We start from the raw sequence: 12,211 nt of genomic DNA on the forward strand, positions 1-12,211 counted from the left end.
TACAGAACTAGAAGTATAATGTGATCTCATTTTTAAAATATTGTATCTGCATGTATCTTTGAATATGTGTGTATGTGTACACAGAGAAAAAGACAAAGAGGAGAAAGGAAAGATTTGATTAAACACCAAGATGTAAATGGATATTTTTGAGAGATAACAATTATGGATGATTTATTTCTTTTTGCTTATTTCTATTTTCTGATGTTTCTACAAGAACTATGACTTACATGGATAAAAAGTATAGAGAACTGCCAAGAATAAAACTGAATAGCTGTGGCTGAAGATCATTTAAGTAGTGACCCAGCATTTACCTTTTTTTTTTTTTTTTACTTCATCACTTATTAAAAGCAGGTGATAGGGGCACTTTGGTGGCTCAATCAAAAATCTGCCTTCTGTTCAGGTCATGATCCCAGGGGCTTGGGACCCAGCCCAAGTCAAGCTCCCTGCTCCATCCTCCCTCTCTTTCTCTTTATTTCTCTCTCTCTCTGTGTCTCCCTCAAATAATTTTTTTTAAAAATCTTTAAAACAATAAATAGGTAAAAAATATAAGCAGGCAATAATATTATGCTATAAATAAACACAGTAATAAGATTTAGATACAATTCTCCAGAGTCCACATCTAGTGCTCTTTTAAAGTCATCAGTCTTTCCATCTCCAACATGTATTAAATGAAAAAGCAAAATCAAGAGGCAGAAGATGTAGAGTATGCAACCAATTGTTCACAAAAGAACAGCAAATAAAGAAGATACATTTGATTAGCGCATGTGTGCCTTCAAGTTATCTGAAGGGTAAATAGGAGAGCTGTGACAGTGTCACCTGTGAAGAATCCAACTGAGCTGAAGGAGCACAGAGATAAACCTCCTCATATTTTTTGTTTGAAACCTGTGAGTGGATTACCCTAGTCCAAAATGAAATTTTTAGTCTTTTATAGTTCTCTTTTTCTTTCTCTTTTTTTTTTTTTGGGTGACTTATCTTTTTCATAGTGTATTCTCAGAATTATACCTAAGTGATTTGTTTGAGGGCTTAGTCTTGATTTAATATCAATTCTATTCAAACCTCCATCTGCATGATTTTTTTTTTTTTTTTTTTGCCATATCTACTTGGTCTCTTTTCAAATGTGAAAAGGAAAATGACCTGGGTAGAAGGAGACAGCCATATATTTCACATACTTTCACCCCATCCTCCTTAATGATAGGTTTACCAAGGTCAAATAGAAAATAAACCACAGTTGAGAGTTTGAAGCTAACAGGCATGTATGAGGCACATGTTCTCATTCATCGCTTTATTTTGGATTCAATATTAACTTCTCTTGGATGACAATGCTGCCTCCATTATTTCCCCATTAACACGGTGCACCCAAGGGGAACATCTGCCCAACACTAATGAGCTATTCACAGGAGCAACAAGAACAGAGTACGCTGGAGCCAAGGTAAAACAATTAGAGGGAAAGGAAGACTGTTGGCTCCTGACCTAAATTGAATTGCTTTTAAGAGACAGAAGCAGATTTTTAATTATGTAATCCCTTTGTTTCTCATTTCCTTTCAAACTTAAAGGTCAAATTCCCCTTTCAAATGCTCAGGGCCAGATCTGATATTATTGTGTCTGAGACGGGCTGCACTGAAGCCACAAGAGGTGCCCTGTTTAACCCAGATGGAGGCAAAGTGCTTTTGTTTTCTCTTTGCTATCGTCTGAACTACTCTTTGGAAGAATTAGTAACTGCTGTCTTTCTCCCTTTGCATTTCATTTTTCTCTCCAAAGAGTATTCTAAGAGAAATCGAACCTACCTTTACCAAGAAAAAGAACTGAAGACATGAAGATCTAGGATAAGAGGAAGTCTAGTTAACTTCCACTTTTGCAAGACTTGACTTGACTTTGAAATTGCTTTAATCTATGCCTCCGTTGCTCACATCTGATTGTTTGCATTTCAAAAATGGAAGAGACTTTTCTTCTCTCACTCTTTCCCTGGGCCCTTCTTTCTCTCCCTTCGCCAGGGCCTCTCCTCCTCCATCCTCCTAAGCCCAGGTAGGTCCATCACATCCACATCTTCCAGTTGCATCAACTATCTCTAATCTTGCTGTTCTCCAACTTCCTGCATCTTACTGTCTGTCCACCACCCTGGCCTACATCAGCTTGTCTTTCACTGGCAAGAAATCTAATAAGTGGGTAGCACTGGTTCCTGTAAAAGGAAAAAGAAGGAATTGAGGGCCAGCTGTGTCCAGAGGTTCCATCAGTGTCATCAGGATCTCTGCATCTCTCCATCTCTTGGGCTCTGCTGTCCCTCTGTGCAGTTTCTTTCCCTGGCAAAAAAAAAAAAAAAAAAAAAATTGTTTAAAGATAAAAAGGAAATTTGGCGATTTTAACATTTTCACTTGAAGATTGACTTTTTAAGAGGTATAACCAGTTGAGGTTACAATGTTATGGTACTTGAGTGTACTAAAGTCTTTCAAATCTGTTCTCTCTGGGGTGCCTGGGTGGCTCATTGGGTTAAGCATCTGACTCTTGGTGTCAGCTCAGGTCATGATCTCAGGGTTGTGGGATCAAGCCCCACCTTGGGCTCTGCACTCAGTGCAGAGTCTGCTTCAGATTCTCTCTCCCTCTGTGTCCCACTCATTCTCTTTGTCTCCCTCCCTTTCTTTATTTATTTATAAATAAATAAAATCTTTTTTTAAAAATCTGTTCTCTCAATTTGAGGGCTTACAAAAACCGTTTAACGATGTTTACTGGAGCTTTCTATAATTGTAGCCATGGAGGCTCCATACCAGCAAACAACCTTCTACAGATTTAAAAGCCATGTCTCTAAGCATACTGTCAAGTTACTAATGAACATATGGTTAATTTAGCTAACAGTCACATTACCATGTATTCAGCCTCAAATTGATAAATATGCAGTTAACCCAGGGGGGCTTTTCTAAATCATGTATTAATTCAGTCAACGTTTGAGTATTTACTATGTTCAACTTTGGATAACAATAACAATGAATATTTTACTTATTCCACAAAGGAATTAAAGTAGCTTAAAAAAATTATATGATATTCTAAAATGCTTATTTTGTTTTAAGAATGGTCATTTTTGTGTCATTAGGTCATTTAATTCTCCCAACTTGGTGAGTTAGTTAGGAAAATTTTTATTATTGTGGAAACTTCACTACAAGGAAACAGAGAGGTTTGAAGAATCAGAACTTAAATCTAAATCCTTTGGCTCTAATTGCTTGTTTTCTTTCCAGGACACTTACTCAAAGACAGAGTACCAGATATCTAATGATATGCCTGACATTTTTAAACACACACGAAGACAATTATAGAATAGTGAGACTATCGATAGCTTGGCAAGAACAGAATTTTAACCTGAAAATCCTATCTGGTGAGGATTTTAAGAAGAGAAGATGACCTTAGTTGCTATGCCTTTGGCAAACACCAATAACAGAAATGCAGGCATCAGCCCTGCAGAAGATACAAATGCATGTACCCTAAAGGCAGACCAGTCCTAAGGTAACACATTGTCTTATCTCTGCTCTGTTTGCCTAGCTTTGTCCTCTTTGCTCTTGCTGTACATGTCCATGTTTCTTTTCCTCCTGAGCCTAACAAACCATAAAGTATCTGAGGAATGGTGGTATCCTAGAAAGATTCTAAAGTGAAGTACTCATTCAGAAAGGACATCAAATATCCTAGGTGTGGAGTATGAGCCATCACAGAGTTTAATGACTGTTGAAACACACAGCCCACCATGTTGCTTCTAGGGAAACTTTTACCCATCTCTCAAGAATCCACCTCATTCACCATGCATCCATAACTTTGCCTCAGCACTCTATCCCCACATAGAATTCTCTTAGCACAGATTTAACAATTATATAAGGACCTAATATCTGTAATTCAGTGTTATTTATCAGTAATTGTATATTAACCCTATCTCCAACTAGAATGTAACCACCTTTTTTAAGATTTATTATTGAGGCAAGGAGGGATAAAGGGAGAGAGTCTTCAAGCTCACTCCCCATTGAGTGCAGACTCCTATGCCAGGCTTCATTTCATGACCCATGAGATCATGACCTGAGCTGAAACCAACAGTCAGATGCTTAACCAAGTGAGCCACCTGGGTGTCCTAGAATGTAACATTTTGACATCATTTTGCTTCCTTGAAACCTGGCCCCTTTGTCAATATCTACCACAGCAATAGTCATAGTGACAGTCTATTACATCAGTGGTTTACAGTGAACCACAACATCCAATATTCAGACATTTGTGTGCTTCCCTCCCCACTTAGGGTATACTATGTGACTGATTTTAATCATAGAATCAGAAGACTGTCAATCCACAGTCGAAGCCTTGACAAGATCTGAAACTTCTGCTTTTGAACCTGTGGGAGTTCTAAGTTACTGTATAAGAAGTTGGGGGTCCCTGGGTGGCGCAGCGGTTTGGCGCCTGCCTTTGGCCCGGGGCGCGATCCTGAAGACCCAGGATCGAATCCCACATCAGGCTCCCTGCATGGAGCCTGCTTCTCCCTCTGCCTGTGTCTCTGCCTCTCTGTCTCTCTCTCTGTGTGACTATCATGAATAAATAAATAAAATCTTTAAAAAAAAAAAAAGAAGTTGGGCTGCTCTGCTGAAGGGAAGAAGGCCCTGTCATTCCAGTGTCCCAATTTAGTTCAGCCCCCAGCTGCTCCAAAGGTTGATGAGCCACAGGAGTGACTATCAGCAAAATCAACAGAACTTTACAGCTGAGCCCACAACACAGAACTATAAGGAAATTAAGGTGATTTTTTTAAGCCACTATGTTTTGGGATTTATTATGCTATAATGGATAACTAACACAGGAATTTGTAAAATATTTGTTGAATGAATGAATTGAACTCATTATTTTTTATTGCTTTTGCTAAAAAGCTGCCATAGCAACAAATGTGACATTAAAAACTCATAAAGAAACAAAATAAATGAAAAAAAAAATCATGGATACAGAGAACAGATTGGTGGTTGCCAGAGAGGAGGGGGGGTTAAGGGTAAAATGGGTGAAGAAGGTCAAGAGGCACATACATTTGTTACAAAATAAAGAAGTCACAGTGATGTAATGTACACCATTGTGACTATAGTTAACAATATTGTATTTCATATTTGAAAGTTGCCAAGAGAGTAAATCTTAGAAATTCTCATCACAACAAAAACATTTAAATTTAAATTTTATAAATTTTACGGGGACTGATGGTAACAAATTATTGTGGTGATCATTTCACAGCATGTACAAATACTGAGTCATTATGTTGTGCACTTGAAACTAATGTTATATGTCAATTATACCTCAATTAAAAATTTTTTTAAATACTATTCAGTCCATCTGAAAAAAGTTTTAAAAACAATAATGAGTGGATTGAAAAGAAGAATGCATGGAGAAAGAGAAAAAAACAACATTTCTTAAGAACATTCTATGTCCCAGGCCCTGTACCAAGGCATTTTCACATTCACATGTCATTTTCTCAACAACAAACCAATGAAGTAGATATTATTTTCCTGTGTTTTCTACTGATGAGAAAACTGAAGCTTTGACAAGTAGATCAACTTGGTCAAACACTTATAAAGTGTAAAAACTTGGATTCAAATACTAAACTTTGTGCTGACAATGACCTTGTTGTTCCCACTCCATCATACTGCCCTCTTAGACACTGGTAGCCAGGGAGGTGTAATCATCAGCCCCAGTTTCAACAGCAGTTTTCCACGGCATCTTGAGCTGCTTTCATGACCCCATACACTCAAATTTCAGCTCCCTATGCATGATACCCTGAACTGACACTGCCTCCTCTTTCCTAAAATCCATCCCAACTCCCAGAATCGTTACAAAGTTTCAACAACTCCTTAAAAGACAGCTGATTTCCCTTCAGGATACTCTGGATCACACTTGGGACCAGGAGACCAGACCCAATGATCTCTCTGGGCCAGATGTAGCTGTAAGGACAATATCTCCAAATCTTAGAAAAACAAGAAGAGAAACTATATGCCCCAGTTCAATGCATTAAAATGTATATCATTTCCTGGCACACCCATGGATACACAGGCTCGGTTAAGTCTGGGTGTGACAGTGAATAAGCATGCATTTTTTACAAGCTCTCCAAATAACTTTGGTACACAATCATATTTGAAAATCACTGTCCTGATCCATTTAAAAATATAACTAATTCAGGAAAAACTGGTAGTTTTTACTCTTCAAGACACATGTCATATAATAGTATGTGATAAATGATACATTTTTAATTATGTGGACTGTCTATCTTGACATCTTTAATTCACTAGATGTCATCAACTATCTTCTTTAATGTTGAGGCATAAAACCAGTTTAATATCCCAAAAGGTGAGTTTTAATAATCTCAGTAGTCATCCTAAAAATGGTACTGTTACCCCATAAAATGACAAGGTAGGTTTAGATTTGATTCTTTGAACACGTATTATTGCATCCTCACTATGTTTCCAGCTGATACAGTTAAGTAGGTTTAAGAATTTACATCTTGCCCTCATATTTCTCTAGTTTGCTAATTAAATGTAATGTTATGGCTTCCAGGTCAAAGTGGAATCTAGTTAACATTTTCCCATAAAGCTGCTCCTATGTTTGCACTGAAATAGCCATGAAAATATAAGACAAAACCTACCACACATATAACTTAGTGATCAATAACCTCATGGCTGGATCTTAGTGGGATCAAACAAAGCCCAAGGCATGTGAAAATGCACAAATAGAAAAATCTATTTGTTGTTCATCACGCCACATACTCTTTGCATCATAAGAAAGAAGCTGCTTGAGGAGAAAAACAATACAGATTTTTTACTGAAACAAACAAGACTTTTTATTGACTTATAATATAATACAAAAAATCTCATGTATCATAAGTGATACATCGGATTTTCACAAACTAAACTCATCTGTGTAACTAGCAGCCAGATCAACAGATTACTGGATGCCCAAAGGGTCCCTCAGGCTCTTTCCCATTACTACCCCAAACCCCCAACACCAGCATTTGAGCTTCACCTAAAAATCAAAAAAGATATTTCTATTCCCACCACCTTCAGTTCACTGACTCAGAGTCCACAAGAATGTAATAACCACTTTCCCATCTTCCCTTCTTGCTCTTGCTGTGAGTGTCTCCCCTGGAAATGCCGGCTGCTTCCTTCCCTATGCCCACCACCATCCTTCCACTCCCCCCCCATCTCCCCTCCCCCCACCCCTGTAGCCACGCCTTGCAAAATTGAAGAAATCAAGGACTCTCTGCTCACAGCCAGGCAAAAGGATGCCGAATACATCAAGATCAAGAAAAATAGGGATAATGTGAAGTTTAAAGTTCAATGCAGCAGATACCTTTATACCATAGTCATCATATACAAGGAGAAGGCAGAGAAACTGAAACAGTCCTTGTCCCCAAGTGAAGGAGCTGAAATGAACCTGGCACAATAATTTGAACTGTATTAAAAATTTTTTAATTCTTTTTTTAAAAAATGTAACAACCAGAGAAAAATGCAGCTGCCCTTTATGCTCCCTTGGGAACTTCTCTATGTGCCAAACACATTATCACACAAGACTCCCCTTCCAGTCCCCCAAAGCTCTGTACCCAGGCAGAGACTACAAATGCCCGAAAGAGGTGGGTGATAAGTATGTGTACAGAGCTGCAAGAAGATGCAGTGAGGAACTGGTGACAGCTGGTGGCTTCTGCTGTAGAACCTTGACTGCTGGGGACTGTAGTTTTTTGTATTATGATGCTTCATACATCACAGAATCAAGCATTAGAGATAGATGGCGTGTCAGTTAAACAAAAGCCTACTTAGAAATGGGAAGTTAGGTTGAAGGCTCAGTGCATTAACCCACCCTTCTCTGAAAAGAGACCATAAAAAACATTAATCGCCTCTGAAAAGAGACCATATCAAAACACCTTTGGACCATATCAATACATCAGTACATTTTTGTGGAACATGTGCATGAGACAGAAATAACAAAAGGCTTCCTCACCTTTCCTCATGACAAATACATAGTCTGGATTCATCTCCCCTTGTTCAAGGAAAAGAAGGAAAACCAACATGAGTCTATGGGAAGAAAGTAGGATAAGGAAGAGAACAGTCTGGGAGAAACCAGGAACAAAAGACCTAACCTCTGAAAATAAACATTTTTATACTCCAGAAGAAAATTTCCAAACTCTAGCCTTTTAAGGACAATATAAAAAGACACAGGATTTAACAAAGAAAAGTGGGACAAGGAAGGAGCAGGTTGAAATGAGATGGCAAATGGTGAAATGATTTCAAGGTGATTGAAAGAAAGCACTCTAGCACACAGAGGTGTTTTGGTGAACAGTTTAATAATATCTACTAGGCTGATTATATGCATGCCCTATTACCCAACAAACCATCTCACTGATATAATATTTACCCAGGGAAATGTCACAGAGGTTCCAGGATACACATTTCAAGTTAATAGTACTGTATTGAATACTGGACAATTGCTAAGAGAGTAGATTTTAGCTGCTATAATCATATATAAAAAATGGTAAGTCTGTGAGAAGAAGATATATTAATTATGGGTACCTGGGTGGCTCAGTCAGTTGGGCATCCAACTCAGATTAGGATCGTGGGGTCAAAAAAAAAAAAAAAAAAAAAAAAAGGATCGTGGGGTCATGGATCAAGCTCATGGGGGCTCTGTGCTCAGCGGGGAGTCTGCTGCTTTCTCCTCCCTTGGTCCCTCTTCCCACTCATTCTCTCTCTCTCTCCTTCAAATAAGTAAATAAATCTTTTTTAAAAAAAGATATGTTAATTAGCTTGACTATAGTAATCGTTTCACTACGTATATGTATAGCCAATCACCATGTTGTACAACTTAAATATATACAGCTTTATTTTTAAAAAGCTTTCAAAGAATGTTTATAGCAGCATTGCTTGTAGTAGCAAAACCAGACAACCCAACTGTCCAACTGTAGATAGGATAACATGGTAGTATTCACAAACAATAGAATACTCTTCAGAAATAAAAATGAGTAACCTAAAATTATTCACAACATACATGTATGTCACAAATATCATGCCTTGTGGAAGAAGTCAGACAAAACATTCATATTGATTGATTTCATATAAAGTTCAAAAGCTAAACTACAATATTTAGGAATGCATACATAGGTAGTCAAACTATTTTTAAAAAATGAAAAAAAAAGAAAATAAAAGAAAATGAAGAAGTAAGGCAGTGTTTACCATCAAAGTCAGAAATGCATGACCTCTGAGAGGAGCACAGCTTTCATGCTTGGAATGAGGCATGTGAGGAGCCCCTGGCATGCTGCAGTGTACCTGAGCTGGTACACAGTTTGTTTTCTTTTATAATTTCTCAAGCTGTACATTCAGAATCTAGACACTTTTCTGTATGTGCCTCATATTCCACAACTTTAACAAGTATTAGAAACATATTAGCAGAGTTAAATCTAGTTGAGGAAAAAGGTAGGCTTGATAAAAGAAAGAAATGAAGACACACTTGTATACTTATAAAATACAGAGGTAGAGACCAAAGATGAAGGCAATGAGAGGGGAGATGATGACCATGGAGATAAAAGAAAGGGGAGGTTGAAGTTTAGACAACTGATATCCCTAGGGAAAAAAGTCCAAAATAAAACAGAAGGGGAAATCCAATAAATGATAACTGAGTAACACAACAGGTACTAGGCCAAGTACTTTATGAGTTAACCCACTGAATCCTTTTAATAATTCTAGCAGGTAAAATATCAACATCAGTTTCCTTCTTTACTCTGGTGAGAAAACCAAGACCTAAATTACCCAAAATTTTATGATTGTTAGGCAATAGGAAGGTAAGTAGTATGTAGAAGCCTAGAATCCCCATCTGTGAGGTACTAGTCAGTCTTCTGAACCATTACACCATGCTACCACTTATTTTTCCCTGCTCTGGATTAAAACACAATGTACAGTAACATTCAAGGCCCAAGTTCTGTGGAGAAAATCTTCTAAAGATTTAAGGAGAAACTTGTCTTGATCCAAGAATTTTATTTACTTTTTAAGAAAGAGAGAGCATGTGCATGTTTGCACAAGTAGGGGAAGGGATGGGGGGACAGAGGAAGAGAATCTCAAACAGACTCTTTGCTGAGCACAGAGCCCATGGGGCTTCCTCTGAGGATGGGAGATCATGACTTGAGCCAAAATCAAGAGTCACATTCTTAACAGACTGAGCCACCCAGGTGGCTCAAGAATTTTATATGCAACCAGGTTCTCTCACACTTGTGAAAGTAATAAGACAAAATTAGATATTTCAGAAAATACTCCCATTCATATATAATTCTTTTTAAAAAATATATGTTTGAAGACAAATTTCAATTGACAAGAGAAGAGGCCTAGAAGGAGGTAAAAATGAGGGAATCATAAAACAGAAGACTTTTTCCAGAGATCTAAAAATAACTGAAACAAGCAAATTTAAGCTTCGCAGAAATAGATTTAAAAAAAAAAAAAACTAATGTCACACATATTTTGGGGGCACCTGAGTGGCTCAGTCGGCCTCTGCCTTCAGCTTTGCAGAGGGGATCAAGCCCTGTTTTGGACTCCCTGCTCAGCAGGCAGTCTGCTTCTCCCTCTCCTTCTGCTACTCCTCTTGCATGTGCTCTTGCACTCAGTATCTCTCCCTGTCAAATACACAAATAAAATCTTTTTTAAAAAAAAAACATATTTTTAAAATGTTTACAATAATTTATATTTAAAAACCCAGATTCCATTAACAAAGACTGTGTGGGTGAGGGACAATAAGCAATGATAAGGTGGAAAGTACGTGAATCTGCCCTGCCATGATCAAAGCTGTGGTCTTACTCTCTTATGGTAGAGAAATGTAAGTTAAAGAACGCTTTTGAAAGACTTGGAAAACTAAGTACCACGAGCAGAATTTAAATATGTGTGTGTCTCCAAAGGAAGATAAAAGTAAAGAAAATGAGATCCATGGTTCAAAACAATGAAAATAAAGGGGGGAAAAAGGAAAATAAAACACGAAACAAGATGAAAAGTAAAACCAAATGTCTTATAGTCAATTGGGTTGCAGATTGTGTTTAAGAGCCCCATCTAATATAAAGTGACATAAAGGGATAAAAGTTAGAGGGAAGGAAAATGTATGAAAGACAAAGGCAAGTATAAAAGAAGGAGCAATGAAAATACTAATATCAAGTTAAGAGAGGAAGTTAAGACCAAAAGCCTTACATAGGGTTTAATAGGATTATTTTGTATCAATAAGTGATATGGTCCTTAGTACCCTCATAGCAGTCAAATGTTTATATGCTGCCTAGGATTGTATTGAAACACATACAGAAAATGTGTTCAGAAATAGAAGACATTTTCAGCAACTCAATAGTAGCAGGAGACTTTGATACAATCTCCAGCTTGACAAATCAAGTAGGTAAAAAATAAACAAGGATGATATTTCATGAAATACATAATTAGATCAAGTGAAGGGATACGTCTATCAAATTACATATCCCACCAACCAAACACCACCTCCTAAAAATCCAGAAAAAAAATTGGCAGTATAATTAGAATCAACTTTTAGATAACCAAAATGAGAACAGTACATATAAAAGGATATGATATCACCAATGAGACACTCAGATGAAAATATTAATAAACACTTTAAATAGTAAGCAATAAAAAAATAAATAAATAAATAGTAAGCAAGAAAGCATTAAAATAAATGAGCTGCACACTTATAAGAAAGCAATAAAGCAAGTCAAGGATAAACACAAAGAAGTAATTAATAGAAGAAAGTAATGAATAAGAAAATGGAATTGATAAATAACCCCAAAGATGGTTCTTTTTTTTTTTTTTTTAAGATGTATTTACTTATTTGAGACGGAAAGGGTGTGAGTGGGAGAAGGGCAGAGGAAGAGAGTCTTGAGCAGACTCCCCACTGAGCAAGGAGTCCTATGCAGGGCTTGATCTCACACCCCTGAGATCAGGACCTGAACCAAAACAAAGAGTCAGACCTTTAACCTACTGAGCCACCCAGGTATCCCCCAAAGACAGTTCTTTGAAAAAAAGAAATGGACATAAAATGAAAAAAATAAATGTCCATAAAATGGACAAAATTCTGTTGACTCTAATCAGCAAGCAAAGACAGAAAGTAGTTACAAAGGATCAGGAATTGAGATACGAGAACGTCTTTAAAATACAAGGTTAAAAGTTTTGAAAATCTGAATCAAACAATAAAACACAGTTTCATACTA

The 12,211-nt window shown here is 37.2% G+C and overlaps 1 protein-coding gene across 5 annotated transcripts in view; it reads right to left on the minus strand.

The window, feature by feature from the left end:
- Positions 1 to 1,267: 1,267 nt before the first annotated feature.
- Positions 1,268 to 12,211, minus strand: part of SEC23A (SEC23 homolog A, COPII component) — an 85,751-nt gene continuing 74,807 nt past the window's right edge. For 3 of the 5 annotated variants that reach the window (XM_077909106.1, XM_077909102.1, XM_077909103.1), the window contains exon 20: positions 1,268 to 2,297. In XM_077909106.1, coding sequence (XP_077765232.1) covers positions 2,237 to 2,297 — 61 coding nt within the window. In that variant the 3' untranslated portion in view covers positions 1,268 to 2,236. Of the gene's footprint in view, positions 2,298 to 8,546; positions 8,584 to 8,621; positions 8,729 to 12,211 lie in introns of those variants that run through there. The other 2 variants (XR_013386055.1, XM_077909107.1) reach the window with 2 other exon arrangements.

Source organism: Canis aureus, chromosome 9, assembly GCF_053574225.1.
Source record: "Canis aureus isolate CA01 chromosome 9, VMU_Caureus_v.1.0, whole genome shotgun sequence".
Classification (NCBI taxonomy): Eukaryota; Metazoa; Chordata; class Mammalia; order Carnivora; family Canidae; genus Canis; species Canis aureus.